At 50.4% G+C, this 25,743-nt stretch overlaps 2 protein-coding genes across 5 annotated transcripts in view; one reads left to right on the forward strand and one right to left on the reverse strand.

The window, feature by feature from the left end:
* Positions 1 to 4,702, reverse strand: part of ZBTB1 (zinc finger and BTB domain containing 1) — a 32,940-nt gene extending 28,238 nt beyond the window's left edge. For all 4 annotated transcript variants that reach the window (XM_058655534.1, XM_058655535.1, XM_004584484.3 and 1 more), the window contains exon 1: positions 4,670 to 4,702. The gene's annotated coding sequence lies outside the window, so the exon portion shown is untranslated. The remainder of the gene's footprint in view (positions 1 to 4,669) is intronic.
* A 1,085-nt stretch (positions 4,703 to 5,787) lies between these two features.
* ZBTB25 (zinc finger and BTB domain containing 25) lies at positions 5,788 to 24,680 on the forward strand. Its single transcript, XM_058655536.1, has 3 exons — positions 5,788 to 5,930; positions 17,708 to 17,887; positions 23,223 to 24,680. The coding sequence occupies exons 2-3, from the start codon at positions 17,715 to 17,717 to the stop codon at positions 24,400 to 24,402; spliced, it is 1,353 nt and encodes a 450-aa protein (XP_058511519.1). The 5' UTR covers positions 5,788 to 5,930; positions 17,708 to 17,714; the 3' UTR covers positions 24,403 to 24,680.
* The last annotated feature ends 1,063 nt before the right edge of the window (positions 24,681 to 25,743 follow it).

The raw sequence follows: 25,743 nt of genomic DNA on the forward strand, positions 1-25,743 counted from the left end.
GGGGCCGGCACTGTGGCGCAGTGGGTGAAGCCTCTAATGGTGACACAGTCATCCCGTATCAGAGTAACAGTTCAAGTCCAGGCTGCTCCACTTCTGTCCCAGCTCCTGGCAAGGCAGCAGAAAATTACCCCAAATATCTGAACCCCTGCCACTGGCATGGGCTACCGAGAAGGAGCCCCTGGCTTCTGTATTTGGCCTGGCCCAGCTTTGGCTTCTATGGTCATTTGGGGAGTGAACCAGTAGATGGAACATTCTTTCTCCCAATGTGCCTTTCAAATAAATAAATACACCTTAAGAAAAAAAAGAATAACAAGAAAAAAGCACTTGGCTATTACAGAGACCTTTGTGGTGGTCTCCCCCACCAGAATTTGGGCAACCCAGAGGCAAGGAACTGGCTCAGTGGTTTCTGGAACACGGGATGTATTCAGTGAGCACTACTGAAGGAAAAATGGGTGAGGCAGCTCTAAGATGATGGGAGGGATTACCCAATTTTCTTCTTTCAGGAGCTCCTACACATTTTTAGTTTTTAAATTGCATTGTTTCCAACTCCGTGGCTTCAATTATTCTGTTTACTTCTAACCAGAATCTTGAAAACACCACGCCTCTCTCTAATTACATTTCAGTAAAATGAAAACAATCAAGAGTATCGTACAAAGTGGTCATCCTGCGAAGCTAATACCACTGCATTCTGAAGCTTTAAATCTATTTAAGACTTAAAAGCCCTTCTCATCCCAAATCATCTAACACAGAGAAAGCATTTCTGATTTCACACGTGGCATTGTTTCCGTTGCTTAGAGTCTGCACGCTCTAACTACAGAATGACAAATGTCTCAAAACCCAGAGGCTGTATCCATACCTGACTCAAGGTGGATAAGCCTTCCACCCCGCCTCATTCTAAGCTCAGAGCACCATCTTACTGAGGCCACCCTGGGCTTCTAATAGTTTCCTCACATTTAGTTGGTTTTTGGCTAATCTTTGAAGGAAATTGGGTGTATCAATCTTTGGTTATTTCAATCCTATCAACTTTTACATAGTGGTTGAAAATGTACAAATCACGTTCCCCCACATTACACCACTGACTCGCACAACAACCCTGGGATGAATATTTTTAGAGTTCTCAATCTGTGAATGAAGAGGTAGGTTAAGTGGCTGATTTGCCCCCTAACTGCTCATCCTGTACGAAGCAGTCAGAACTCCAGTGTCTGACTCTTGATCCATAGCTCTAAGTTTCAGTTTTTTGTGAACCAGACAACACTTTCTGGGCACAAATATTCATTCAACTCCCCTACTTCTCCACCCTGGGACGACTTTAAGCCTTTTGGAGCCATCTTTTTTCATGAACCTAAAAGCTGTCTACATTCTCATAGTGTCCCAACTTCGAGGTGAAATGTCTGGCCCCCTCCTCAACTCTCCTCCGTCTGCTAGCTTTCACTGCCCATCAGGGTACAACTTCCCTAAGACTGCTGACTGGGGCCAGTGCCCTGGTATAGCAGCCCAAGCCGCCACCTGCAGCACTGGCATTTTACATGGATACTGATTTGTTTCCCGGCTGCTCTACTTTCCATCCAGCTCCGATTACAGCCTCGGAAAGCACTGGAGGATGGTTCCCATGGTCATGGGACTCTGCACCCACCCACGTGGCCCATGTGGCTCTTGGCTTTGGATCAGCTCAGCTCTGGCCACTGCAGCCATGTGGGGAGTGAACCAGCAGGTGGAGATTCCTCTAGCTCTCCTCCTCTCTGTAAATCTCTTTCCAAAAAAAAAACTTAAAAGAAAAAAAAAGACTGTTGATTTACAGTGGGTTTGGACCACTTCATTCTCACTGATAACAGGAAATCTGACTGGTAACTAAGTCATTTAATTTCCAAGTTTTATTTTACCAATAATTTCTATTTCATTTTTTAAATTTCATTTTTCAATGTCCAACAGCCTCAACGAACCCATGTTGTGACTATTGGGGGCTTATTTTTCTGTTTGTTTTTGATACAGTCCATTCTTTTGGAATCCACCAGACTAAGGAGTAAACGATTCTGTACTTTGCCTAAGGGCTCTTATAACTAACAAATAGTGACTACACATTTAGAAGCCCAAATTGAAGCATACTCACAAATCTACCTCATGTATAGGTCAAGATGCCCCACTGAGTGCCATTCACGAAGTCCCTTCCTTGCCACAGCCAGCCACTGCCTGCCTCCCTTCTCAGGTACTGGGCATGTGAAGTTCAACAGGCAACCTCAGATTAGCCATCAGCACAAGGGTAACTTGGCAGTGGCCTTCATGGCAAGTATAACCAGCTCTTCCTTCCGAACTGCAAACTACAAGACTCAACACGGGAGGGCTTTGTTCTGTCTGAATGAGTTGGGTGGACGCACATCCATCAGAGGCGGGCGTCAACAGGAACAAAGGGCGAGCCCACCAGAGCACAGCCAGTGCTCATCAGCACAGACCTAACTCAGCAACTGTTCTGTGCAAGTTCTCACTGTTTCAGATCAGCCCCATGTAAAGCACTCCCGCTTCCTCTACCTGGCAGCTCCCTCCCACCGCAGCCCACGGGGCAGGGTGCGGCACCCACAGCCCAGCAAGCAGATGTTGCCTTCCCTTGTGGGCAACAAGGGACTGACTGCTCACAGTGATCACCTTGGGGCAGTGGGAGTCCTTGCCTTTCTGTATTTAACGGACTTCGGTATATAGTTTGGATCTTTACAAAGAACATGAATTTTACAGTAGTTCCATTTTGAAAAAAAAACTGTTACTTTTAATTGCGTCACAGAATATATATATGAATAAAGCAATTACACTAAGATTTACTAGCCACAAGATGAAAATATCAGGAGGAAACATGCTATAAGGACCAAAGTGACCACGCTTTCTCAAATAACCCCCACTTGAGTGGTGGAAGACAACAGACTGTAGCTAAAACATAAAAACCTACGGAAATGTTCCTGTATTAACATCCCAAATGATTCCTTCTGCTTTGGCCCAGAAGGTTGGCATCCAGAGTTTAGTGGGTTAGGGAAGCACAGGCCTGAAGCAGATGCCTGTGTGCCCCTGTAGGACAGCCGGGGGAACAGGTGTTGCCAAGAGCTCGGAGACCCTTGACAAGGGCCCAGGGAACTGTATCTCCTCCAGAGCCTGGCCTTGAGTAAACAGGTTACAGTGACATCACACAACACAAGGTCATGAGCAGTGGTTGTAACCACACTCATGCCCTCTAAGGTCCTTCCCTGACAAGCCAGCAGCAGCAGCTCCCCCGACCCCTAAACAGAAGACAGCTCATCCAGTGAGGGGTGCGAAGGACAGAAGGGTTCCAGGAAAGATTGATCAGCCCGTGTTCTCCAACACCAGGAAAATAGGGTTTATGGGGAAACGCGGCGTTTAAAAGCAGGGCAGGGCGTGCACGAAGGCTCTGCTGCATGCTGTCAGGTACTATGGAAGAGCTTCCCCTCCTCCACGCCTCAGTTCTTCAGAGAAAGCCCCCCCCGAGACCCCCCACAGCTCTCGGTTATCACTAAGACTGCACGAGATATCCAGAGAGTGAGTCAAAAGAAGTTGGAAGGCGCCGGGCAGATGCTGGCCAGCCTGTTTCCGCGTCTCAGTTCTCGTTTCTGCAGATCGTACCCATCTGCACTGACAGAAGTCTCAGAGAATCGAGCAACAGCACCGTCTCCTCCCTCTGTCACTTTGCCTTGTTCTTTCCAGAACTGTTTCTGAGAACCCAATTTCTCCGTTTCAGACACGACTGCCGGCTGCTCTGAAGCGAAATCCCAGAACTGCATCCCTCACCCAACCTGCTTCAGCCCCAAGTTCTCTCAGAAAAAAAGTCTGTTCCGCCTGCTCCTAGGGGGCCGGAGCGTCCCAGGGAGAGCCGTTCCCGTCGCGCAACCCCGCGCGGCACTTAAAGAGACCAATGGGGAACTCGCAGGTGCCTGCCACGCTCAAGCCCCACACACATGCCACACGCGCCGGGAGACAGGCAAGGCTTTCACCAGTTCGCCCCCCGGCGCCTCCCCCGAGTCCACGCAAGGCAACGACCGACCGCTCCACGTCCCCCCACGGGTCGCAGACCGACACGCTGGAGAACTTGTGGCGAGCGCCCAGCCCCGGCACAAACAACCCCGGCTCTACCACTTTCTACGGAACAAGAAGCATGTGTGGCGGCCAGAGGGGGTGGGAAAAGCGCGCGGCAAGAATTTGCGCGGCTCTTACGCCTCCTCCCTCGGAGCGCGCCCAAGTCTGCGGCCTCGGCCTCCGGGACACTTCCCCTCCCACCCGCCGAGGAGCCGCAGCTGTGAGTTGAGAAGCGGGCTCCGGGCACGTCAATCACCCGGGTCCTCCCGCCTCCCGTCTACACCTCCCCTCCCCCCTCAAAAAAAAATACGGGCGAAGGGAAAAGAAGGTAACTAATTTGGGAACTAGTCTCCACAGGGGCTTCGCCTCCGACCTCCAGAGGCTGGGCGCCCCGGAGCTGGCGTGCCGAGCGAAGCCGGGAGGCCCGGCAGCCCGCCCGTCGTTGGGTCCTCACGGCGCGTCCGCAGCGCTCCCGGTTCCCCGCACCGGTCGGCGCCCGCTCCGACCCCCCGCACTCCGCGTCAGGCCCCGCGCGCGGCCCGTCGCCCTCCGGCCCGGGTTAAAGTTGCGTAAATAGCCCCCACAAGTGGTAACTACTCACCGGCCGCAGCAGGAACCGGGGCTGCGGGGATTTTCGAGAGTTTAAGGCCACTGAGCGGCGCGGGCCAGGCGGGCGGAGAGGCGAAGGGGCCGCGAGCTGCAGTGGCGGCGACGCGCGGCGCTCGGGCTGGGCTGCGCGGAGACTCTGGCTCTGCCAGGGGCTGTGCTGCAACAAAGGACTTCCGCTGCCGCACAGCCGCGCCTGCCGCACCGCACTGAGCCGGCCCCGCTTACGCGGCGACTCCGGGTCTGCCCACCAGTTCGCTGCGGCGTCCGCCAGCCTTCCCCTCCCTCCCGCCTTGCCCGCCCACCCACTCCGCCGCTGGCTGCTAGGGGCACCCGCGGTCGCCTGTTTGTTGCAACAAGTTTCTGCGTCGGGCTCCGAGGAGGCTGGCACAGCCCGCACCGCGGGGGCCGGCGCGGCGGCGGCCGCCTGACCACCCCTCTCGCGCCCCTCTCTCTCTCCCAAGGGTAGGCTTGGGACCTCCTCCCTGTTTGCACAGCTGGATGAGACCGGACTCCTCCCGACTCCCCGAGGGCAGGATGCTGCGTTCCCACTCCCGCCCAGATGTCAGAGCCTGGCTCTCTGCAGGGTCTCGGAGGAGCTGGGTGCGCCCCGGGCGTTCTGGGAGGGCGCCAGCCACCCCGCGCCCGGTCCGTCCAGGGTGGCCCATGCCCCGCGCACCCCCGCCCACCCCGCCTTCCCTTAGGCCCCGTCCGCCTCTGGCCCTGAGTCACTTCCCCCACCGTGCCGCGCCCCGCCCCGGCTCCCGCGGCTTGGCCGCCCTGGCCCCGCGCCCTCAGCCCTCTCCCGCCGGCGAACACGCGGGCGCATCCTTCCCCGCCCCCACCCCCAACTGAAGGGCGCCCGTGCTTGTTGCACACCCTGGGGGGGAAAGTCCCCGGGTCACGCGGTTGTGTGTGGGGAGGCTGTGTGACGCTCAGGCTCGTCCCCACGCTTCCGCCTCCAGTCACGACTGCGGACCGCGGCGGCGGTGGCGGCGCCCGGAGCGCGGGGCCGACCCCCGCCCGGCCTCTCTGGCTGGCGGGCGGGCGGGCGCGCACGTACGCACGCACGCACACCGCGACCGCGGCGCCCCTCACCGCCCAGCCACCGGGCGCGCAGGGTCACGTGGGCGCGGCGCGGGGCGGCCGGCGCGGGAAGCCGCGCGAGAGCGGGCCGCGGGGTGCGTGAGCTGGCGGCGCGGGAGCCCGCCCCTCCCGCACGGAGGAGCCCGCCCGCCCGCCGCGGCGGCGTCTGGGTAAGCGACGCGGCCCTGCCCCTGTGGGCCGCCCGGGGCTCGGGCCCTCCCGCCGCGAGCCTCCGGGGGCGGGAAGGGGGTGCGGCGGCGGCCGCGGCCCTGGGCGCGAGACGGAAGCCAGGAGCCGGGGGAGAAGGAGGTGTTTGGGGTCCGCTCAGAGTGTCAGTCAGGGCACAGAAGGAAGATGGCAACCGCCGGGCAGCCGGGCAGCCGGGGGCAGGGGTGACCCTGGAGCCCTGCCGGCAGCGCTCCCTGGCGCGAGCCGGCCCTGGAAGCCCGGGTGGCCTGGCGGGCCTGCGGGGTCAGGCCGGGAGGACGCTGCGGCCGCGGCTGCTGGCTCCCAGGCTTTAAGGCAGGAAGTTGCCCCTACCCAAGTCGTTCTTTTTTTTTCCCCCTCTAAATTATGTTTCTTTCATAAAGCCAACCCAGTTTTTCTCTTTGAAGCTGGCTCTCCCTGGCATTCATGACTCGGGCTGTTAGAGGTTGCTTAGGCGACCCGTGGCGTTGTACCTGGACCCCGACGGCAGCCTTGTACCTTTGTTGTCCACCATCGGCCTGGTTTTCCTGGAGGGGACAGTGCCCTGGGCAGAGGCGTTGGTTCCCTCGCAGGAGCCTGTCAACTGTGTACTGTACATTTTGCCACCTCAGGTGCCCACGTACAGAGAGAGGGGGCTTGTACGAAGTCCGATCTGTCCCCGTGGTTTTCCAGGTGGAAGGCACCAGCCGGGCCTAGAGAGGAGTGCTGCCTGGCGCAGATCCCACACCTGCTTACATGCCAGACTTGGGGGACTGGGACTTCGCATCATCGCCCTTTCCACCATCCGTTGATCCCACTCTCTCTAGAGAATGTGTGTAAACGCCAGCCAGCGTGGATCGCAGCGTGGCTTCCCAGGACTAGAGAAATCAGCCGTGGCCCGATATTGAGATAGCACTAATTCCCAGGAGGGATAGACAACTCAAGATGTGTTTGGGAGACAAGAGCCCCTCATCCTGACCCATTCCCCTCCCACTACCCGGTTCTCCCCTCTCTCCAATTGCTGCGGTGGTAGCTTAGGGGTGCTTCCTCGGGTTAAAGCATTCAGGTTCTCTTTTGCAACCGCCTGCATGTGTTTTAAGGAGGGGTGCGTTAGGGATCCATGGTGAGACATAACCTCCCTGACAGAGAGGTTAGTTCTGATGGTCGGGTGTAGCTGGAATGCGGGAAGCATGCAGCGGTGGTCAGCGAGGGAGCCGGCCAGCCGGGAAAGGGTCCCACGTGACCCGCCTTATCTTTCCTGCCCTGAGCGGCGGCTTTCTTGGTTGGAGGTGGTTAGTGCTGCTGTTTATGGAGGACCTGCAGTGAAACCTTTATAATTTTTCATTGTGGCAAGCGGGGGTGGTGCTAACTCCCTGGTACAGACCAGTCACCAGCAAGAGGAATCTACCTGGCCGCGGGGGAAGCCGACATTTGCAGTTTGACGCGTTCCCTTATCTCCCCCAGTCCAGCCAGCAGGACTCTTTTTGCTCCCACTTGAAGTCGGGAAGGGGATGAGAGAATGGCCTGTGGCTGATTTATTGGCGCCTGTGGTTGCCCAGAGAGGCCGAGCAGGACTTTCAGCTGCCCTCTCTGCTTTAGAAAGTAGAGCTGTGTGCTTCCACCCTATCTCCTGAGGGGAATGCGAAGGAGCCAGGCTGTCTAGCTGGGGAGGAGGGGCCCGAGTGCCTTGGCCGTAAAATGTCCTGGCCAGGGCTGTGCTGGGAAGTGTTGCATAATGCCCACCCCACCACTGAACCGAAGTGATTTATTTACTATGGTGCGAAGGTGGTGCTTTTCCAGCTTGGTCCTTTTAGTGCTGATAGGGCCGGAGGGGAGTTCGGGGGTGGGTGGGTGTACATTGCAGGGTTTTCCCCAGCCCTCTATGTTTTAAAAAAGCGGTGCAGATGCCCTTGTGTTGATCACTTACAAAGTACTTCTAGGGCACTTCCCATGCACCCTTCTGAGTGAGGGTTGAAAGGGAGAACGCGTGGCCCCTGGCTGTATTTTCCAGTAGCTACCAGCAGTGACCAGAATGGCACTGTTCTCCCCACTAGAGGAGAGTGCTGTTTGAACCTGCTTCCGGAAAGTGGAAGCAGACCTTGGTTTGGGCATCATGGGTTCAGTTTGTTTACACTTCTGTCTTGCCTTTGCTAGCGGGAATTTTTCCCCCCTGGGCTGGGGTTGAGGGGACAGGTTGGGTGGGTACTGTGGACAGTGATGAGTCAATGATTTGTGAAATTTTTCTGACTTTCTTTCTCTGGTTATACATCAGCCTGAGAAATTGGAGCCCCCTAAGAAAGGGCTTCTTGAGTGTGTGTGGGCTGGCGCTCTGTGCCGGAGGGAAGCCTGGCTTCCCCTCTGCTCAGAAGTTCTCATCACGTGTTGGTGTTCTCTTCTGGCTCTGTGCTAGCCTGCTCATCATGTTCAACTTTCTCCTGTCCTATGATTACTGCTTTTTTTTTTCCCCTGTGAGAAATGCAGTCTTTTTTTTTTTTAATCCCCAATGGCCTGAGAAGAATCTTTCTGCTTTCTTCAGAGTCCTCTGATTTTTTTCCCCCATTTTTTTGGAGGTCCACTAGCCAGCAGCTCTGGCCTTCCCGTGTGGCTGCCGAGCTTGGTAGCTTTTATCAGGCTCCCCACAGTGCTGGTTGTTGGGGGTTAGAGCAACAGCAGGCTGGCTGTGTATGCCAGCCAGCAGCAGGCCTCAAACTGACCCCTTAAAGGTTTCTAGAGCACACTGCGCTTCCATCCACCACCGCAGCTTCTGCCCTGCTGCCTTTCTGTGTGGGCTTGCACGTGCAGATGTCTGCATTCATGGTAGATTTCACTTCAAACTGGGTATTCAGGTTTTCAGTTTCTAAATTTTCTGAGTATTGAAGAAAGAAATTAATGGCGTATGGGAGTAAATGTTTTTATTTTATTTGAAAGAGTTGCAGAGAGGAAGAGACAAAGGTCTTTCATCCTCTGGTTTCTGCTGCTTTTCCCAGGTGCATCAGCAGGGAGCTGGATTGGAAGTAGTGCAGCCGAGACACTAAGCAGTGCTTGTATTTGATGCTGGCCTCATACGAGGTGGCTCCATCCGTTATACCACAACACCAGCCCCAATATTTCTTTTGTCTTTAAAAATTCGTTTATTTGGGCCCAGCACAGTAGCCTAGTGGCCAAAGTCTCATATGGGCACCAGTTTATGTCCCAGCTGCTCCACTTCCCTTTCAACCCCCTAGATGGGGCCTGGAAAAGCAGTCATGGATGACCCAAAGCCTTGGGACCCTGAACCTTCATGGGTGATCTAGAAGAAGCTCCTGGCTCCTGTCTTCAGATTGGCTCAGGACCAGCTCTTGTGGCCACTTGAGGAGGGAACCAGCAGACAGAAAATCTTCCTCTCCTTCTCTCTGTGGATCTGACTTCCCAATAAAAATAAAATATTAAAACGATTCTTTATTTGGAAGTCAGAGTTGCACACACACACACACACACACACACACACACACACACACACACAGATCCAGGTGGGTGTTGGAGGAGAGAGATCTTCCATCCACTGGTTCACTTCCCAAGTGGCCACCAATGTCCAGACCTGGGCCAGGCAGAAGCCAAGAGTTCCATTAGAGTTTCTCACATAGACGGCAGGGAGCCATCTTATCATGCTTTCCCAGGTGCCTTAGCAGGGAGCTGGATTGAAAGTGCAGCAGCTGGGGCTTGAAGTAGTGCCCCGATGGAATGCCGGTTAGTAGTTTAACCTACTATGCCATAATGCTGCCCCTAAATACTTTAAAAGATCTGAAAATGATATGTTCCTCCCACTCCCTACCCATGCTTACCCCTACTAGTTTAGTTTTTCTTAATCTGGCCAATTTTACTTTAGTTTTAGCTTACATCCAGAATTATAGTGGTTGACATTTGCTTATTTAATGTAATCATTATCATCATTCCCATATTTTGATTACTTATTGTGAACCTACCTTTTTACGTGAAGTTATTTTTTAAAGATTGTTTATTTGAAAGGCAGAGTTACAGAGAGTCAGGGAGACGAGAGAGGGAGAGATCTTCCAGCCCTTGGCTTACTCCCTCAGTGGTTGCAACAACCAGAGCTGGGCTGGTCTGAAATCCGGAGCTTCTTCCAGGTCTCCCACATGGGTGCAGGGGCCTAAGCATTTGGGCTATTCTCCACTGCCTTCCCGGACACATAAACGGAGTTAGATCAGAAGTGGAGCAGCCAGGACTTAAACAGGTGCCTGTATGAGAGGCTGGCACCGCAGACAGAGGCTTTGTTCACATGCCACAGCGCCAGCCAGGAATTGCGTCTTTAGAAAATAGTAGCATAAAGTTGTTACATCCTAATTGGCATAACCTAGAGCTGCTGTACTCTAGGAAGTAAATAACGTTCCTACACACTCTTAAATATCCATGTAATTTTAGAATGTGAAATCATCTTTTGGATTTCCTTGGTTCCCTGTTCTTTGGCTGTGGCTTGTAATGGAGGCATTGTGTTAGAATCAGCTGGGGAGCTTTTTAAAACGAGGACCTGGGGCCGGAGTTGTGACTTAGCTGGTAAAGCCACTGTGATGCCAGCATCCCATATGGGCACCAGTTCATGTCTTGGCTGCTCTACTTCCTATCCAGCTCCCTGCTGATGTACCTGGGAAAACCAGTGCAAGATGGTACAGTGTTTGGGCCCCTGCGGCCCACGTGGGAGACCCAGATGAAGTACCTGGCTCCTGACTTGGGCTTGGCCCAGTGTTGACCTTAGCAGTGGTCTGGGGAGTAAACCAGCAAATGGAAGGTCTCTCTGCCCTGTCTTTCCTCTCTCTCTGTAACTCTGACTTTCAAATAAATAATTCAAATGAATGAATAATGTATCAAACTAATAGCCTAAGAAATCCATGGCTCCCTCACAGCAGTTCTATTGGGTTAGTCTGGGGCAGGACCCAGTTATCAGTGCTGCTCTCCATAGAGCGTTCCTCAGTGTTCCAGGATAAAGTGATTTCTCCATATGTCCTTTCTCTAAGTGACCAAGTAGCAAACCTCACAGTCATCTGCAAGTACCTTGGAAAAGTTAAAATTGTTGTGGGAAGTCCCTGATCACTTGGCACTGGGCACATTTCCAATTTGCATTTGTGTTTATGGCCATGAGTTAAGTAGCTCAAAAAAGTTATGTTGCCTCTGCCAGCCTTCCAGTCTCCTTGATTATGATCAATGACAAAGTCCCAAGGTTGGGGACCTACGGGGCAGGTGGGGGTGTGGATTTTCCTACAGAAGCAGATGTCTTCATTCTTTGGGTAGTTCGCATAGCATGCTTGCTGCCATGGATGCAAGAGCCCAGTCTGACGGATGCAGCACTTTTTTCTTTTTAATTTTAAAGTAACATAAAAGATATTGAATGTCAAGTTAAGTTTGAATTGCAGATATTAAAGTTGTTCCATCTTACTTTGAACTAATCTTTTTTTAAAGATTTATTTTTGTTTAAAGGGCAGATTTACATAGAGAAGAGAGATTGATATTTTCTATCTGCTGGTTCACTCCCCAAGTAGCTGCAATAGCTAGAGCTGGCCCAATCCAAAGCCAGGAATGGGCGCAATGCCCCAAGAACTTGAGCCATCCTTTGTTGCTTTCCCAAACACTTTAGCAGGAGCTGGATCAGAAACAGAGCAGCTGGGACTTGAACCAGTCTCCATTTAGGATGCCGGCACCACAGGTCAGGGCTTAACCACTAGACCACAGTGCCAGTACCTACCCTACTTTGAACTAATTTAGAGTTTACTAAATCTAGAAAGTAATATTTTTATCAGAAGTCGATGTTAAATTGAATGTTACCATGCAAATGTCAATGTAATAACAGATTTTGTTTTTAAAATGTAGCATTCTTAACATTTTGGCTTTTGTGTTGTAAATAAAATGATAAATTAATTTTTTGCAACTTTTATGCATCTGAAAACTTCCACCAAGAATTCTCAAGTATCAGGCTCAGTGCAGTAGCATAGTGGCGTCTGTCCTCGCCTCACATGCTCCAGGATCCCATATGGGCGCCAGTTTCATGTCCCAGCTGCTCCGCTTCCCATCCAGCTCCCTGCTTCTTGTGACCTGGGAAAGCAGTCGTGGATGACCCAAAGCCTTGGGACCCTGCACCCGCGTGGGAGACCTGGAAGGAAGCTCCTGGCTCCTGGCTTCAGATCAGCTCTTGCCATTGTGGCCCCTGGGAGAGTGAACCAGCGGATAAAGATCTTTCTCTGTGTCACTCCTCCTGTCTGCTAATCTGCCATTACAATAAGAATAAATAATTCTTTAAAAAAATTCTCAAGCGTAACTTTCAAAATCCTTCTGTCTGTATGGGAAACTCTGGCCATGCCATGTTCTAGACACAGTAAAATTGATAAGTGACAACAGGGGCCTGCGACATAGAGGTTAAAACCTCATTTGGGTACATCTGGATCCCATGTGGGAGTCCCCTGGGTGGGAGTCCCAGCTGTGCTCACAGTCCCACAGCCCAAGAGAAGCCTCCTCGGAGGCACACCCTGGGAGGCAGCAGGTGAGGCTTGGTAGTAGGATTTCTGCGAGCCACCTACACAGGACACCTGCTTTGAGCTCCCAGTGCCTGGCCCAACCCCAGCTGATATGGGAACTCTGGGAGTGAACCAGCAGATGGCAGCTCACATATACTCCATCTCTTATAGTAAATAAAAATACACAGTTTTTTTTTTTTATTGTAAAGACAGATATACAGAGAGGAAGAGAGACAGAAAGGAAGATCTTCCATCCAATGATTCATTCCCCAAGAGGCCGCAACTGCCGATCCGAAGCCAGGAACCTCTTCTGGGTCTCCCACGTGGGTGCAGGGTCCCAAAGCCTTGGGTCATCCTCCACTGCTTTCCCAGGCCACAAGCAGGGAGCTGGATGGGAAGCGGGGCCACCAGGATTAGAACCAGCGCCTATATGGGATCCTAGCGCATGCAAAATGAGGGCTTCAGCCGCTAAGCTATTGCGCCGGGCCCCACAGATTTTTTTAAATAATAAATGATGAACAAAGGCATTATCAAAAGCCTAACAAGTTGCAAATAAGGTCGGATTAGAAAATGTACTAATGCCTTTGCAATGGATTAATAACTGCTATTGACTTCAGGTAAAATCTAGTTATACTACCTTAAAACATCAAAAAACTGTTAAACAAGTGTAAATGAACTTATTAAATATATTTAGGGTTTTTTTTTTTAGATGTATCTGAATTTGTTTCAGTTTGTTAACTTGGAAAGTTTTACCCCATTTTCTGAGTCAATATGTTAGAACTGTCAGTGTATATTTGTTCATAAACTTTAAGCTCTAGTTGGGAATTTTGAAGAGGAGGTACCAAGTTTGAAGTCAAACGTGAAGTATGAGCACCCCATCAGCTAGCTAGTATCTGTGTTAGGTACCTCTCCTGGCTTCTCCGAATTTGTGGTTTTCACCCATCTGTTCTATGACATCATAGGACCAGAAAAGGTACAGGGTAGGACTGTGGTTGTCAGAGTGGAGCTCAGGGACCCCCTGCAGGTTCCTGAAACCCTGCCAGAGAACCTGAGGGAGCATTCTTTTACAAGGCCATGCATGCCCATGTAGGTCTCTGATTAGGGTGGGAAGGGTCAAGATGTGGAGGAAAGTGGGTGAGATACCATTTTTTTCCTCATATCTGTAAGGGGGGCAGGGAGGGAAGGGGACCCACTCCTTGCTGCCAAACTGTATCAGCACCCGGGGATAGAGACAGTGTTTGATGATGCCTTAGATACCCTGATGTTGGGAAGAATGTTCCGACGGTGTTGCTTAAGTGTTCCTTTATTATTATTATTATTATTATTATTATTATTATTACAAAATCAGATATACAGAGAGGAGGAGAGACAGAGAGGAATATCTTCCGTCTGATGATTCACTCCCCAAGTGAGTGTAGCAGTCGGTGCTGTGCCGATCCGAAGTTGGGAACCAAAGCAGGGTCCCAAAGCATTGGGCCGTCCTCGACTGCTTTCCCAGGCCACAAGCAGGGAGCTGGATGGGAAGTGGAACTGCCAGGATTAGAACCGGCAACTATATGGGATCCCGGTGCATTCAAGGCGAGGACTTCAGCCGCTAGGCCACGCCGCCGGGCCCAAGTATTCTTGATAATTCTAAGATGATGTTGATTTTGTCACACTGGGGTTGAGAAAATCCTTCTAAGGTATATTGGCTGACCAGGTGTACTTTGGTATATCCACAGACCTAAACATTCGCTGCAAAGCCTGAAGGATAAACTCTTGCTGTACCTGAGCCAAAACATACTGAATTCAGAAGGAGAAAAATAATCCAGCTATACTTTTTAACCTTCTTATTATTGTTGTTGTTGTTATTTTATTGGAAAGTCAGATATACAGAGAGGAGGAGAGACAGAGAGGAAGATCTTCCTTCTGCTGATTCACTCCCCAAGTAGCCGCAACAGCCAGAGCTGAGCCGATCTGAAGCCTGGAGCTCTTCCAGGTCTCCCACACAGGTGCAGGGTCCCAAGGCTTTGGGCCATCCACAGCTGCTTTCCTAGGCCACTAGCAGGGAGCTGGAAGGGAGGTGGGCTCCCAGCGCGTGCAAGGTGAGGACTTTAGCCACTAGGTTATGGCCCACCAGCTATGTTTTTAAAGTCAGATATTGAAGAACATAAAACAGTGTCACTCTTTTCACCTACTTATGATGTGTTTTAGGAAAAGAAGTTAATGTACAAGAAGTTATTAATTGCTATTTAAAAGAAACTGATATATTTTAAATTCCCATCTTAATTCATTTAAAAAGACTTATTCATTTGAAAGAGTTACAGAGAGGGGGCGAGGCAGAGAAGGAGATCTTCCATCTGCTGGTTCATTTCCCAAATGGCCACAGTGGTCATGGCTGGGCCAAGCTAAGCCCAAGCAGCAGGAGCTTCTTGCAGATCCCCCATGTGGGTAGCAGGTGCCCAAACACTTGCACCATCTTTTACTCTTCTTGGAATATCAGAGGGAGTTGGAACAAAAGTAGAGCAGCCAGACTCCAACCCATACCCAGATGGGATGCTGTGGTCAAAAGTGGCAGCCTTAACTACTATGCCACAGTGTTGGCTCATTTTTTTTTTTAAAGAAGATTGTATTTGTGTATTTAAAAGAATTAAGAGAGAGAGGAGAGATAGAGATCTTCCCTCCACTGGTTTACTCCACAAATGGCTTCAGTAGCCAAGACTAGGACAGGCCAAAGCCAAGAGTTAGGAAGAACTCCGTTCACGTCTCCCATTTGGGTGCAGGGATCCAAGCGCCCAAGCCAGCCTCAGCTGCTTGCCCAGGCGCATGACCAGGGAGGTGGGTTGCAAGTGGAGTAGTTGCATCCCATATGGGATGCAGGCAGTGGCTCAATCTTCAGGGCTGTGAAACCACTGTGTAATTTCTACTATAGTAACTATTGATAAGCATTATCTGCATAATCTAAAATATTCATAAGCATGGTCTTCACAATCCTCAATACTTTTTTTTTTAAGATTTTTTTTTTTTATTACAAAGTCAGATATACAGAGAGGAGAGACAGAGAGGAAGATCTTCCGGCCAATGATTCACTCCCCAAGTGACCGCCACGGCCGGTACTGCGCCGATCCGATGCCGGGATCTGGAACCTCTTCCGGGTCTCCCACGCGGGTGCAGTGTCCCAATGCTTTGGGCCGTCCTCAACTGCTTTCCCAGGCCACAAGCAGGGAGCTGGATGGGAAGTGGAGCTGCCGGGATTAGAACTGGCGCCCATATGGGATCCCGGTGTGTTCAAGGCACAGACTTTAGCTGCTAGGCCACACCGCTGGGCCCAATCAATACTTATTTTAAGAGTATAAATGAATCTTGAGACCAGAGTATGCAGTAGAACTGGTGGAGAAAGGGTGCTGGCTGAGTGGGTCAAGTGGAGGCAGTTCTGTCGATATAAACTATAAGCTCAACACATAACTAAAAATTACCAAATGATATCTGAGAGGTACAGAAACTAGAAGAGGGGATAGCAGTAAGTGGCCATCTTTATTCCATCTAACTTAAGGACCTAGTTGAATGCACAAGAGGATGGCTAAGACGAGGGTAACAGCCTCTAATCTTACTTCAAGAAAAGAGGACGGAGTCAGGGCGACCACTGCTGGAAAGTGGAGGAGGAAATCCTGGCAGACGTTGGGAGGCTGGGTCCCCAGATTCTGTGTCTAAGCCCTGTTCAAATCGCGTGCCAGCCCCTGGACTCTACATGTGTGGCATGGCCCAGCTGCAGTGTGGCTAAGACCGCAAAGGCTGGACAGATTTCAGCTGCTGCCTGCTGTATGAGAGGCAGGACGGGGGGCCGAACACCAGCCAAGCTGTCTACAAAAGCTTCTACACTCTCTGGAGAGGTATCCCTGATCCTAGAGTTTATTGAAAGCATGTCGATCCTACAATCATACTTTGTAGAATGGAACCCAGAACGATTGGCTGTGGGGAAGAAAAACAGCACCAGGAGAGCGGCACCCAGTACAGATGCACCCTTACTGTGACCCCAGGGGGAATTCAGCAGAGAAGAGTCAAAAACGGCTGTTAGACCATCCTCTAGCATCTAAAACAAAATGAGTTGGTAATTCCTGAACAAACAGGAAGCTCAGCAGAGAAACACTTCAAAAAAGAAAGGAAAAATTTTTACCTGGAAATAGAGCATACAAACTCTCCCGGAATGTGTTTGATGGATTAGAAAAGGCAGGAAGAGGGGCTGAGTTTGAAGATGGATGACTAGGAATTGCTCCCTCTGAATCAGAAAGACACTGGTGTATGCGAAAGTCCCTGGCAATGTCACTCCTCTGTGTCGGCTGTGTCGCTCCAGCCTTGTTCCCCGGGCCTGCTCGCCTCCTCCCTTGACCAGTGAACCGACTTCCCAGCCTGTAAGAGTGCTGGCAGGTTTCCATCGTCAGACAAGGAGCCCGCCTTCTCCACCTCTAACTGCTGCCCTGGTACTTGCACTGGGCTCTCCCCTCGCCCTGTGGCTCGGAGAATGCTCCCCTCAGGTCAAGGTCCTCCTTGGATCTGTAGCTCCCGGACTGTCTACTTTCTCCTTACCCACACTTTCTCCATACCCACACTTTCTCCATACCCACTCTTTCTCCGTACCTACCCTTTATGGCCCATGCTTCGTCCATCTCCTGTGGTAGGGTGGCTCGCCCTTGCTGCTTCCCTGTGCTGGCGTCCGCCCTCAGGCACGCCCTTTCCTGGGCCTGCCTGCCCCACTGCCTGTTCCTTGGGGAACTTAGGCGCAGGTGCACCTGAACACAGGTGGGGTTCTAGTGCTCCTAGGCCCCAGGTGAATCAGGGGTGTGGCCTGAGGTCTCTGGAAAGGACTGGACTCGCTGGAACTGATAAATACTGCGAACATTGTGGGGTGCTGGGAAGGATCCCTAAAGGGCACTGACAGCTCTTGTTCCAGGACCCTAGTAAGTCATAACACTTGCAGCTAATAACCCGCGAGGACTGCAGTCTCCCAGGAGGCAGAGCTGCTGCATTCCGCACACCAAGTTCCCTTCCTACAGAGGGTAAAGCCTCGTGTTACTCTTCTCTGTAGTCTGTGTTATTACAGTCATAGAATGTTATCTTAGGGAGGCTGGGGGTGAAATGAACCGCATGGAAAATTGTTGAATCATTTCATTTTGTATGAACTATACCTAATCTTGTAAAAAAAATTATACATATACACAGATTTTCATAAGTGTATATACGCACTCACACACATCCTTACACGTTAATGTTGTCCCTTTGCTCAGAGCCACCATGGACACTGCCGGCCACAGCCTTGTCCTTCTCCAGCAGCTGAACATGCAGCGAGAATTCGGCTTCCTGTGTGACTGCACGGTGGCTATTGGAGATGTTTACTTCAAAGCCCATAGAGCTGTGCTTGCTGCCTTCTCTAACTACTTCAAGATGATATTCATCCACCAGACAAGGTAAGGAGGTGGTTTGTGTGCGTCTGCATCCTTACTGTTACCCGTGTACATTCACATCGATGCCTGGTGATGATGTTACTTTGGGTGTTTTTCAGCAGGATAACCTAAGTAGTAACAATTTGTAGTCATTTTAATTAAGCTCCATATATAGGATTCATGATGGAAGACAGGGAGGAAAACAATAATGGCTGGCGTTGCCTGAAGGCTTAGCCCCATATCCCAGCCCTTAAATATCATCCCTACAGGGAAGGAAGCAGACGCTGGGTGACTTGCTAAGAGTTGGACTCAGATGTCAGTCTGAATGAAGCTAAGGATTTGTGTTCTTACGCCCTAAATTGGTCATTTCTTTTGCATTAACACTTTGGTAGCAAGGCTTCAACGTCATAATTGAGATTATAGTTCAAAGGTCTTTTGTGTTGAATATTTTCCCCCAAAGAATTATTTTGCTTTTTTGAATTTGGATTATCCTAAAATAATAAGTATGTAAGGAGAGAGCAGAGAAAGTGCTATTCAGATTCTGCAATCTTACTAAGAATAAGTGTAGTCATTCAAAATGGAAAGTGAGAGAGCATTTCAGTTTTTGTGTTTTTTTCAAGAACCTTAAGTGACGTATTTAAGCCCAGCTTCAGTGTTCATTTAATTGTTTATTTACTCAGATATTACTAGACACTTAGATGAGCAGCACTAAGCTGACACCTTCTGACTTCCACAAGTGCGTAGGGAGGGTCGGGTGGGAAGGGGTGCATTGAAGAGAATAACTACAGTGTGACTGGAGCCTCTGTGCACCACCGTTTCCTTGTTTGTCAAGAGTCAGAATAGCTTCCTCGCCCTCGGGTGTAGAGAACATGAAATGCTTTGGTGATATGAAAAATGCTCACCGCTTTGCACTGTTGGTTGCTGTTATTAATCCCGCGGTGAGTCTGTGAGGGGAGAGTGAGATGTAGAAGGTACACTAGCGTTTTTGGCTACCCTGTTTGGGGTCTTCAAAGCATTCATGAGGTACTAGTGTTCAACCTGCTGGTTAAGGTGCTGGTTTAGAGGTCCCCCCTCTGAGCAAGTGCTTGGCACAACGGTTAAAATGTCACTTAGGACCCCTGAACCCCATTTCAGAGTGTCTGGGTTCAAGTCCCAGCTCAGCCTGATTCCAGCTTCCCACTGATACGTCCCCAGGGAGGCAGCAGATGAGGGCTCAGTACTCGGATATTTGCTACTCATGCGGGAGACTCTGATTGAGCTCCTGGATGCTGGCTTCAGCTTGCCCTCATTCCAACCACTGTGGAGCACTGAGGACTAAAGCAGGGGCCAGCATGGTTGCTCAACGAGATAAGCCGCTGCCCACGGTGCCTGCAGCTTATTGGCACACTAGTTCAAGTCTTGGTTGCTCTATTTCAGCTCCCTGTTAAAGTGCCTGGAAAAACTGGAGTCCTGGCCCTTATATTCACGTAGGAGGTCCTGACGGAGTTCCTGGCTTCTGGCTTCCAGCTGGCCTTGCTCTGGCTACTGTGGCCATTTGGAGAATGAATGAGCAAATAGAAGATTCTCTCTCACTCTCTTCTCCTTTTCCTCCCCCTTCCTTTCCGTCCCAGCAGATGGAAGACCTTTCCTCTCAGTCTCTCCTTCTCTGTAAAATCTGTCTTTCAAATAAAAACAAATCTTTTTAATTTTTTAAGGATTTTGTTTTTATTTTTATTGGAGAAGGGAACAAAGATCCTCCATCTACTGGTTCACTCTGTAAATGGGCACAATGGTTGGAACTGAGCCAGTTTGAAGCCAGGAACCAGGAGCTTCTTCCGAGTCTCCCATACAGGTGCAGGGTCCCGAGGCTTTGGGCCATCATCCACTGCTTTACCAGACCACAAGCAGGGAGCTGGATGGGAAGTGGAGCAGCCGGGACAGAAACTTGTGTCTGTATTGCATCCTGGAGTGTTTGAAAGGGGAGGATTAGCCAACTGAGCCATCATGCCAAAGCCAATAAATCTTCAAAAATAGAACAAAAAAAACTGTATGGCTATCAAGGGGTTTTGGCAGCAAAATAAACTTATTTTCATAAACTTTGGAAGTAAAAAAAAGCAAAATTTAAATTTTAAATATTGCAAATTTCATTAGATTGTTTTTAATTTTGAAGTGTGTTTAATGTGGTAAGTGTGTCTGTTGATATGATTCTCCACCCTAACCATTTTCCTACAGTTCAGTGGAGGTAATTACACTCATAGTATGTGTGACCATTCCCACTACCTGTTTCCAGAACTTTGCTATCACTCTAATTGGAAACTCTGCACCGATTAATCCATTAAGAATCAAGTGTTCAGTTCTGTGAATATGGCGATGAAATGGACACAGGTGCACTCAAGCATGTGGAGATCATACTGTGGAGCTCAAATGTCCTTTACTGCCTTTAAGAATGGAAACACATGGGCCCAGCGCGGTGGCCTAGCGGCTAAAGTCCCCGCCTTGAATGCGCTGGGATCCCAGGAGCCCTGCTTCCCATCCAGCTCCTTGCTGGTGGCCTGGGAAAGCAGTCGAGGACGGCCCACAGCCTTACGACCCTGCACCCATGTGGGAGACCTGGAAGAGTTCCAAGCTCCCGGATTCGGATCGGCGCAGAACCAACCGTTGCGGTCACTTGGGGAGTGAATCAGCATACAGAAGATCTTCCTCTTTGTCTCTCCTTCTCTCTATATATCTGACTTTGCAATAAATATAAATCTTTTTTTAAAAATGGCAACACAGATTGTCCCATAGATAAGACATGGGACAGTATCGTATCTACAGGCTGTTCTGTAAATAGGACGTTGGACACATACAGTGTCTTCTCACACATCACACACTACAACACAAGGGACCTTTCCCATGACCCATTTGGCAAAATCCTTCAAACGTTTTTGACAAAATGTCTGCACTGGACCGCGTGTCTTGTTTTGACAGCATTGTTGCTTCACTTCTCTGTCCAGTCTGCTGTCCTCCTGGGCAGTGGCAGGTGCTCCTCCCTACATGGTTTCTTCTCACTGCCTCTGCTTAGGTGCAGTGTGCTACCCAGACGCCTTTGGAAGTCATTCTGTCAACGGATGAGCTCTTTCTTACCTTGGATCACAGATTAGTGAATAATTCATTTGTGACACACATGTCAGCTCTTTGAGCAAGGGCCAGTGCTATTTTTCATCTATAACAATGAGTGAAAGAACAGTTTAGGAAAAGCAGTGAAACGCAGGTCACAGCTTACCTTACGCAGGAACATGGGAGGAGCAGCGCAGGTCCCTGCATGCGACTATGCAGGACGCACTGTCCCCGGGCCCTGCCACATGGGACGGCTCTGTCCTAGCCTGTTTGCATTCCTTGGAATAAAATGTCAGCCGCCTTATTTCTTTTTTTAAAAAGATTTATTTATTTATTTTTATTGCAAAGTCAGAGAGACAGACAGGAAGAGAGACAGAGAGGAAGATCTTCCGTCTGATGATTCACTCCCCAAGTGGCCGCAAAGGCTGGAGCTGAGCTAATCCAAAGCCAGGAGTCTCTTCCAGGTCTCCCACACAGGTGCAGGGTCCCAAGGTTTTGGGCCGTCCTCGACTGCTTTCCCAGGCCACAAGCAGGGAGCTGGATGGGGCCACCAGGGTTAGAACCGGCAGCCTTATGGGATCCCAGTGCGTTCATGGCAAGGACTTTAGCCACTAGGCCACCGCTCCAGGCCCATCCTTCTTATTTCTTATATGACATATTAATACGTAATCTTTGATTCAGTTGAACATTTAGTAAAAGCAATTTGCAATATAATTTACACCATGTTCACAGTGTATTTGAAAAAAATTTTGAACGTATTATGCCTCTTACTTTGGTCAAAGACTAGAACTCCAAAGCCATATTTTTAAAATTATTGTTATTTATTTTTGTCAGAAAGTCATATCTGTGGAAAGAAGAAGAGACAGAAAAAATGATCTTCCATTTGCTGGGTCACTCCCCAAATAGCTGCAATGGCTGGAGCTGAGCTGAACCAAAGCCAGGAGCTTTCTGGGTCTCCCATGCGGGTGCAGGGTCCCAAGACTTTGTGCTGTCCTCAACTACTTTCCCAGGCCACAAGCAGGGAGCTGGATGGGAAACGGGGCCTCCAGGATTAGAACCGGTGTCCGTATGGGATCCTGGTGCATGCAAGGCACAGACTTTAACCAGTAGGCTCCTGCACCAGGCCCCAAAACCATGTTTATTTCAACCATCAGTTGTATATTTACTACTGAATTTCAGGGTTTTTTTAAAAAAGATTTATTTATTTTTATTGAAAGACGGATATGCAGAGAGGAGGAGAGACAGAGAGGAAGATCTTCCACCTGATGGTTCATTCCCCAAGTGACCGCAACGGCCGGTGCTGAGCCAATCCAAAGCCAGGAGCCAGGAGCTCCTCCGGGTCTCCCACGTGGGTGCAGGGTCCCAAAGCTTTGGGTCATCCTCGACTGCTTTCCCAGGCCACAAGCAGGGAGCTGGATGGGAAGCAGGGCTGCCAGGATTAGAACCGGTGCCTATATGGGATCCCGGGCATGCAAGGCGAGGACTTTAACCACTACGTCATCACACCGGGCTCTGAATTTCAGTTTTTATCACTCCTAGAGGGAATACCCTCTGCCGCATAACTTTATCTCTGATCTTTCTTCAGATTTGCCTATGGCGGATATTTGTCCTTTTGTGTCTGGATAAGCATATGTTCTTAGCATACTATTTTCAGGGTCCATCCATATTGTGGCATTGTCACATCATTCCTTCCTTTGTGTGGCTGAGTAAGACTCCATCTTATTTTTAAAACAATAAGATTAAAAAAAAACAAAAACAACAATTACTTCATTCTTTACTTACTTAGTTATTTGAAAGAGTTTAAAAAAGAGAGCGATTGTTTGTCTCCTCTTTCACTTTCTAACTGGTCACAATGACCAGGACTGGACTGGGCCGAAGCCAGGAGCCAGAAGATTCTTTCATGTTTCGCATGTGATGGGGCCCCAAGTATTTGGACCAGCTTCTGCTACTTTTCCCAGACCGTTAGCAGGGAGCCAAATCAAAAGTGGAACAGCCAGGACACAAACCGGCACCTGTTGGGATGCTGGCATTGTAGGCAGCAGCTTGAGATTCTGTGCCACAGTAAATGTCGAAATAGTTCAAATATGCAAACTTCTGTTTAGGCAGTAGATTGAATACATAGGCTGGGCTATAAGACAGCTATGAAAACAAAAGTGTAAGCTTCTGTGGCTGCGTTTCGTCAGGCAGATTATGTTTGAGCTCTTTGGGGAGCAATTGCTCCTGCCCAAGATGGTGCTGTTAATTACAAGGCCAACACTGAGGGGGTCTGTCTTTCTCACAGCGAATGCATAAAAATCCAGCCGACTGACATCCAGCCCGACATCTTCAGCTACCTGCTGCACATCATGTACACGGGGAAGGGGCCCAAGCAGATGGTGGACCACGGGCGCCTGGAGGAAGGGATCCGCTTCCTGCACGCCGACTACCTGTCTCACATCGCCACCGAAATGAACCAGGTGTTCTCCCCGGAGACCGTGCAGTCCTCCAATCTGTACGGCATTCAGATCTCAACCACCCAGAAGCCGGCTGCTGCCCTCAGACCGGGGCTGGAGGGCCCTGAGCCCCCCTGCGGCAGCGGTGGGAGCCGGGCCTCCGCCCAGGCCGACCACCCCCAACTGCAACTCTCCCTGGCCATCGGGCTGGACGATGGCACCATAGACCAGCCCAGGGCCCGTCCTGCGGCGGCGCAGGCGCCTGAGGAGGAACCCCAGAAGCCTCCTGTGAACGTCAAGCAGGAACGATGTGACTCAGAGTCCGCCATGCTTCAGACCCACCCCTCGCCCTCCTCAGAGGCAGCGATGGGCCCCGCTGGGGCCGAAAGCAGTGTGAGAACGCACCTGTGCCATTACTGTGGTGAGCGCTTCGATGCCCGCGGGAGCCTTCGGCAGCACCTGCACACCCACGTGTCCGGCTCGCTCCCGTTCGGCGTGCCGGCCTCCATCCTGGAAAGCCACGACCTGGGTGAGGTGTACCCACTGCTCGAGGGCGGCGAGGCTGCTGAGGGCTGCCGGCTGGGCACCTTCCCACTGCCGGAGGGCGAGCGGCGCCAGCAGCAGCCCCCTGACCCCCCGGCCCATGCCCACGCCCATGCCCATGCCACCCCCGAGCCCCTGCAGGTCAGCCAGGTGTCCCTGATCTCCAGAGACAACGAGCCCATGGAACTGAACTGCAACTTCTCTTTCTCCAGGAAAAGGAAGGTCAGCTGCGCCGTGTGCGGGCACAGGTTTCTGCGCAGGAGCCAGTTGCTGGAGCACATGGGCACACACAGGATCAAAGCTCACAGGCTGGGCCGCTGCCAACGCATGGCCAGCACGCTGGCCCAGCGCTTCCAGGCCTGCTGTGACAGCTGGTCAGAGGGTGGCCTGAAGGGCCCCCGTGTGTCCCAGGAGCACCTAGGCCTGCCTTGTGCCTTGGAGGCCGAGCTCTCCCAGGAGAGCGTGGACACTGTCCTGGTGGAGTAGCCGGAGTAGCGGCTTGTTGGCCACTTCGGGACAGGAAACCTTCACTATGCGGGGGTTTTCTTTTTTCTTTTCTTTTTTTTTTAAATTTATAAATTATTTTCCTCCTCAGGTTCCCTTAATTTTTTTTCTCTGCAGTTTGTCCATCATTTTAAGGTTGTATGTATTATGTCTTTTTATTGTAAGACAGTTAACATATGGCTACTAAATTGTAACCTTCATGAAGTTATCACAGTTTTAGAAAAAAGATCAGTGTAGAAATAGAGAAGCCGTAGAGTGAACAGTTTTTATAGAATGTCTAGTTTTTTTCCCCCAGAATTAGTAAAGTAAAAGAGAATATGAAGTATATGGAATATATTCTAACGAATATCCTAGCTATCACTTTTTTTTTGCTTCACATGAATTAAGTTCCTGTGATGATCATTTTAAAAAATTCTCTACCATAAACAGAAATTAATAGTTCCTTTACAAAGCGATTATTTATTAAAACAGAGAGAGAAAGAGACCTTCCATCCGCTAGTGCTCTCTCCAGATGATCACAGCAGCTCAGCTGAGCCGGGCTGGGGCTGGGAGCTTCTTCAGGGTCTCCCGCAGGAGTGCAGGGCCCCAGCCTCTTGGGTCACTTGGGGAGTGAATCATCAGACGAAAGATCTTCTTCTCTGTCTCTCTTCCTCTCTGTATATCTGACTTTGCAATAAAAATAAAATAAATCTTTAAAGAAATCCTATTTATAAAGATGTATTTATTTGAAAGGCAGAGTTAGATTTCTTCCACCTGCGGATCAACTCTCCAGATCACTATGGAGCCTGGAGCTCCAACCTGGTCTCCCATGTGGGCGCAGGAGCCCAAACACGTGTGGGCCATCTGCTGTTGCTTTCCTATACACAGTAGCAGGGAGTTGGATCAGAAGTGGAGCAGCCAGGCCTCAAACTGAAACTCCTATGGGACGCCAGCAATATAAGCAGCAGCTTAAGCTGCTGTACCACGTGCCAGCTTCATGAACTTCACGTACGACCAACTCACTTAAGCAGCAATTCACACTTGTCCTGCACTCAAATTCTGTCTCACAGGGGGATGGAAATATTAGCATTGCCTGCATGTGTTTTAGGCCATTCAAGATTTACTCCCTAATGTTATTCTCATTAAGATAGTTTTCTGGGCTGACGCAGTGATATATAGGCTGAATCTCCAACTAAAGTGCCCACATCCCATCTGGGCACCCATGTGAGTCCCGGCTGCTCCACTTTTGACTAGCCACCTGCTATTATCCCGGGGAAAGCAGTGGAGGATGGCCCAAGTCCTTGAGCCCCTGCACCACATGGGAGACACCAAAGAAGCCCCCGG

Source organism: Ochotona princeps, chromosome 26 (genome assembly GCF_030435755.1).
Source record: "Ochotona princeps isolate mOchPri1 chromosome 26, mOchPri1.hap1, whole genome shotgun sequence".
NCBI classification, from domain to species: Eukaryota; Metazoa; Chordata; class Mammalia; order Lagomorpha; family Ochotonidae; genus Ochotona; species Ochotona princeps.

Excerpts from the sequence above, each read along its gene's own strand:
- ZBTB25 (XM_058655536.1), top strand. The coding sequence starts at position 17,715 with ATGGACACTGCCGGCCACAGCCTTGTCCTTCTCCAGCAGCTGAACATG. Across the intron at positions 17,888-23,222 it reads ATATTCATCCACCAGACAAG|CGAATGCATAAAAATCCAGC; the intron begins GTAAGGAGGTGG and ends TCTTTCTCACAG.